Source organism: Triticum aestivum, chromosome 2D, assembly GCF_018294505.1.
Source record: "Triticum aestivum cultivar Chinese Spring chromosome 2D, IWGSC CS RefSeq v2.1, whole genome shotgun sequence".
Lineage (NCBI taxonomy): Eukaryota > Viridiplantae > Streptophyta > Magnoliopsida > Poales > Poaceae > Triticum > Triticum aestivum.
Window position 1 is genome coordinate 265,499,472 of NC_057799.1, and position 6,034 is coordinate 265,505,505.

Genomic DNA, 6,034 nt, shown 5'->3' on the forward strand with positions numbered 1-6,034 from the left:
GCCGGCGAGGGGGTGCGGCGGGGACCTGCCCCTGTTCCGACCCCGGTCGGGGGAACAGGGAAGGGGAGGGCGACCCGGGGAGGTGGGCTAGGCCGGCTGGGCCTGGGGTCGGCCCAGTTGGGCCAGGGTCCAGTGGGGGGGCCTTCTCCTTCTCTTTTTTTCTTTGTTTGTTCTGTTTTCTTTTGTATTTTCTTTTTATTTATTTATTTTCTTTTCTGTTTTATTTCATTTAAAAGTATTTAGGCATTTTATAAAAATGTGTTTTCTCCACAATAATTATCAGTGCAATATCTGGCATGGCCCGAACATTTTTGTTTAAATTTTTGAAAACTTTTATTTTCCACTTTAAATTTAATTGAAGTTTGAATTAGGAGTTTGAAAAGAAATGTGATTCAAATGTGATCAAGCCCTGTTTAGCAACATGATTAGCTTAATCACAGAGAGTTACTGTAGCATGATTCTCGGGGTGTTACAATAAATTAGTGGCATTTTTGTGTAGAGAGAGGAGAAGGTAAGAACAGAAGAAGAACAGAAGAAGAAGGGAGGAAGGGGAGGATAAGGCCGCAGGGAGCCGGCCAGCCGCACGCGAGGTGGGGCCACACCCTGTCGGCCAGCAGCTGGCCGATCGGCTCGCGGTAGGCCGACAGGGGCACGCCCGCGCCGACAGCTCCCTCCCTCCCCCTCGCGACGTGGCCAGCCCAATCCGAGGCCGACGCGTGCCAGGCGGGCCAGCAGTCGGCCAGCAGCAAGCCGATCGGCCTGCTGTGGGCCGATTAGGTCCAGTCGGCCCGCTGCGGGCTGACGGTGTATTATTTGTGAAAAATATTTTTTCGGCGTAATATTTGTGTAATTTAATTAAAAAAAATGTATTATTTAAAAAAAATTAGCGCCATTTCTTCCCTTATCTCCCAAAAATGGACATCTTCAGCCATGGCAAAGATTGATCCAGGAATCCGCCGGGGTGCGTAGCCCAGTTGCCGCTAGTTCAAATCCCACGCCCGGCGCCGACTACCCTCCCTCTCCCCACTCGCCGTTCCCCCAAAATGAAGCCTTCGATCCAGCCACTGGTCATATATTTTGTTCCCAGTCCTTCAGTTTCTTAGCGATAAATCTTACTAAGCAACCACTATGGGATACATCAGGTGCGTGGTTAAATCATTTGATTTTGTGTATGTATTATCTTAAGAATTGGAAACTTGCTTTCAGGGATGCCTTATTTCCCTTTTGGGTCCGTGTAGATGTGCAGTGAGGTGATGTATGTGTGGTGTAGAGATGGGTGGTAGAGGAGTCGTCAAGGAGACTGTTTTAGCTGAATCGATACACGTGTGTTAGCTTATTTTGTGTTTTTTTGCCTGAGCTAAATTGTTTGAATTTGTTGGATCTAACATGTAATATGTGTTCGCCGTCATACCTGTAGAGCAGACCACATTCGTCACCATTTAGGCATATAATGTGGAATCAAGATCCAACCGCTCCATGCTTAATGACACCACACAGATTGCCATTGACAGAATTGATCTTGGCATATTATGAAAATAATAATCAAATCTAGCCCTTGCTTGGTCGGATGTACGACCTGAATCATCATTAATGAAATCATCCAAGTATATTTACATAGAAACACGAAAATCTTGCCACTTTGTGCTCGATCATGCCCAATGAAGAGATGTTGATGGATCTTTTATTTTGTATTGACAGATGTACATTCAATTATATTATGGTCATGTCAGAGCTATGAGACAGATCAGGGCATGAGTCGTGAGATCCAAACTGCGGATACTTAGTAAACTGAAGGTACACATTCATGATTCATCTAGTTCTTTTTTTAATACTGATTATGCAATGCACAGACCACAGATTGTTTTAGTGCTATTTCAAATTTGCAAACATAGTCATGTGTGTCCGCAGAAATACCTGATTCATCTGAAATCCGTATGAAGTTCCTTTTCAAAGAAGGTTACATAGAGTAAAATAGAAATATTCTAAGGTCTCTTGACTAAAGGATCTCCTTGTACACAATATTTTTTGCCGAATTATTTTCCTTAGATTCTTCATCTGAAATTAAAACTTTAAGTCCATCTCTACTTGTGACTCTTGATACCGCTACATAGAGTTGGCCTTGTGTGAACACCTGCTTTGGTAAATATAGCCCCACATGTTTTAGCGACTGCCCTTGACTCTTATTTATTGTCATTGCAAAACAAACTGATATTGGGTACTGCCTCCTTTTCAACAGAAACGGCCATTTTGAGTCACTTGGTGACATAATAATCCTTGGAATATATACCTTGTTTCCAATGTTTGTCCCTGTTATTATCTGAGCTTCTATGAACCATTTGCCTAGCTGTGTTATAGTTAGTCTCGTACCATTGCATAAGCCCTCGCTTTAATTGATATTCTGTAGCAGCATAACCGGCAGTCCAACTTTCAGCCGTATTCCGTGGTCTGGTATTCCAGGGCATTTCAAGCTATTTAGGAATTCTGTTGGGTACAAATGGTCTCCATCTTCTGAATTTGACATTGCTTTGCACACTGTATCTGAGCTTCGATAGGTTACCTCTTCACCTTCTATTCTACCCTTGATGTAAGAATTTACCTCATCGACCATCTCATTTCTTGGACATAAGATGGCTCTCTCTTCTAAGTATGTTCGGTTCATGTAGTTTGTCCATAGGTTTGGATAGGTGCTGTTGATGATAGTTTCTAATTGGTTCTCTCCTTTCTGCAGTAGTAAGTCCTCCGGTATATGTACCCATGCCTCTTCTTCTTTATTTCCAACTAATCCATCTCCAATATTTAGAATCCAGACCGCAAAATCTGCGGTCTTCTTTTGTTCTTCTGGAGTATCTGTTAGTGCAGAAACGCGCATGTTCTGAGTGAGCTGGAATTCCTCAAAGTGGTTCCATAAGTAGGAACGTTTTAAGGATGCATCTACAATATGAGATCTTCGCCCTTTCGGTATTACTGGCAAGATTTCTCTGAAGTCACCTCCCATCACTACCGTCATCCCTCCAAATGCTTTATCTGCACTACTTGCATTTGTGAAGCTTAGGATGTCTCTCAAGCTCTTTTCCAATGCTTCGAAGCAATGTTTGTTCGCCATAGGTTCTTCATCCCATATAATTAAGGATGTTTTATTTAGCAGGTCTGCAAGATAGGATCCTTGCTTGATGTCACATGTGGACTCATTATTGATGTTGAGTGGGATGTGAAATCTTGAATCTGCAGTTCTTCCTCCAGGTATAAGAAGTGCTGCTATTGCACTGGATGCTACTGCTAAAACTATTTTTCCTTCAGATCGTAGTGATGTCGTGATTGCCTACCACAGAAATGTTTTTCCTGTTCCACCATATCCATTGACAAATATGAGTTTGCCTAGTTTGCTATTTACAGATTGTAGTATTGCATCAAAAGCTTGTTTCTGTTCTCCATTTAACTTTGCAAGTAGTGCCACTTTCTCTATTTGTAGAGACTGTCTGTCATAGTTAAGCTCTTCACTTACCAACCTATTTTGTAGACCTTGTAGTGAGTTGCTATCTGGTAATGGAATTCCTTCATAATCTTTTAGTGACTTTCCACCTCTCCTTAGCAAAATCTCTATCTCTATAAGTGTGAGATTTTTTATTTGTTCAGGATTAAGCTGTAGTTCATCGAAGTTCAAGATTTTCCTTTGACGTCGTTGTATGTCCTTTGAGAGTAATTCCCATGTAGATTCCCATAGTTTCCCTGGATCTGTGACCTCACAAAAAATGAGTATTGTGCAGAAAAGTTGTCGCATTTGTTGGGCAGAAGCCCAATGCGATGCTTCCTTAATACAATCATCCCACTCTTGGTCATCATTGAGTAATCCAACGGCATAACATGCTGATTTATAGGTTGGGTGTACAATACCATTTACTTTTCTGATGTCCTCATATGATTTACAACCTTTGACAGTATTTAGCAGAATCCTCAGGTAATATTTCTCACCACTTGCTGGATGGGCATAGTAGATCCTCCCAATAGACCGTTTCCCGCCTTTCCTTGGTTTCCATCTTTTCTCCTTTGCATGCCACGTCCACTTAGTGCGGAATTCTGCATATGTTAGATTACGGGCCTCCTCATACAATTGATAAGCGGTCGTCCATTCGGTGAAAATTGTTTCCTCTATGCCAGGTCTATGTACAATTTTCTCGATATCAGTTGAGTCCGGGAACACGACCATTTGCTCATCTTGAAGGTGGAATTGCAGTCTCTGTACAGAAGGCTGCCGGTGCTGAAGTTCAAATCCAAAGATACGCCAAGATGCTTCACCTGCAGATAGGTATCGTGCATCAAGGTACATTTGTATCTCGTCACAGTTATTTCCCGCATCCAAAATTACAGTTGCTCTATCCTCTCCTTTGTGGATGTACTTGAACAAATACTTTATGGATCTTGATTTATTACACCATTCCACGTTTATATGGGCCTGGTACTTGACTATTAGGTCCCTGTTGTATGGAACAACATACCTGCTATCTAGCTGTACTCCACTTTTTTCTACTGTCCTGGCATTATTTCTTCTTCTATATATTGGGAATCCTTCATCGATGCTTGTTTCCTCACAGAACATCTTAGGGAAATGTTTTGAGCACTTCCCATTGATCATGCATGGTGACTTGTAGCATGCCTGGCCACATGGTCCATGCATCATGAAATTTTCAACTACCATGTAACCTTCTGGATCAACATCCTTGTCTGGCACCTCTGCTGATATGATCTGGTCAATATTTTGGGGGCTAGGATCCCTGTCATCTGGATCCAAAAATAATAGTATATGTGCATGAGGTAGACCTCTTTTCTGGAACTCGATGGTGTAGACAACTGCAACAAAACATTATAATTTCATTAGTCATGTTTTGAGTTTGGGTAGTAATTTATAGAGGTATATGAATATAAGGTACATAACAAACTTAGTTGTGATGATATGTATGAATTGGCCGAAAATTTGTTGACTTACTTGCTATTGCTTTTCCAAACCGCTTCTTTTTGTATACGTCTTCTATTAGTTCATTCAGCTTTATAAGGAATACTCTATTGACAATGTCTGGACGATCTACTGGTTTTTGTCCTCGTATGAAGTCCAACATGGTCTGTATTTCTGTCCACTTTGGGTTGCCTATGAAAGTGATAACCAGATCTGGATATCCAGCCCACCGACATATGGCCATTGCATCCTGGTAGTACTGCTGTTTATTCCTCGGACTTCCATTATATGATGAAGGTAGTATAATTCTTTTACCTACTTGATCAGTTCTGGTATCACCATTATCAATTGCGTCTTGCAGACCGCTAGATAGCTCTGTTCTAAGCATCCCTTGATGCATCCTGTACCAATTCAGCCTCCATTGCTCAATGCATGTTGCTGCGTCTACGATGAACTGAAGGAACAATTTTCCACTCGTTTGCGAGACTACTTACTGGTTCAGTCGCTGCTGTATGCGATATGCATAATACTTCATCATGGTAACATACTTTCTCTTTCCTTCGACACCTTTTGTTTTTTCTAATTTTATTTCTGGTCTGAATCCATCTTCTCCGTATGGGAATAACAACGGGTATTGCATAGACAGAAAGCTTGGATGCAGTTCCGAAATTCGCTGGAGTTGTTTGTCTTTCTTTTCTACTATTATAGTATTATATCACGTTCAACATTTTCTCCTGTCTGTTCCCCAACAATGAGTGCAGCTATTTCAGATGCAGTTGGTAGGTTGTATTGTCTTCCATCACTGGATCTTGTACCAATTAATAGCAACCTAACATTTTCGAGATCCGACTCTCGGTATCTATCCCTTGCCATACGGAATGATTTCAGTAACTCATTGTGATCATCAAGCATCTGCAATAATCCAGACACAATGCCTTCATCAAGTTGTGTTTTCCTTCCCTTTGAGGTTGAAGCCTGCATTCTGTTTCTGACCTCATTTTCTGTATCATAAAATGTACAATTGAGCAAACTTTGGCCTGAGAGCATTATCTCCATTATCTTTAGGTAGCAACGTGCCAATTTGAT

The 6,034-nt window shown here is 41.5% G+C and overlaps 1 protein-coding gene and 1 pseudogene across 1 annotated transcript; both read right to left on the reverse strand.

The window, feature by feature from the left end:
• Nucleotides 1–1,996: 1,996 nt before the first annotated feature.
• On the reverse strand, nucleotides 1,997–3,103 carry LOC123055763 (uncharacterized; annotated as a pseudogene).
• Nucleotides 3,104–3,319: 216 nt separating this feature from the next.
• On the reverse strand, nucleotides 3,320–5,479 carry LOC123055764 (uncharacterized). The gene is made up of 2 exons (XM_044479635.1): nucleotides 4,982–5,479; nucleotides 3,320–4,845 (listed from the first exon to the last, which is right to left on the reverse strand). Exons 1-2 carry the CDS (start codon nucleotides 5,346–5,348, stop codon nucleotides 3,320–3,322), a joined length of 1,893 nt encoding a protein of 630 aa, XP_044335570.1. The 5' UTR covers nucleotides 5,349–5,479.
• Between the last annotated feature and the right edge of the window lie 555 nt (nucleotides 5,480–6,034).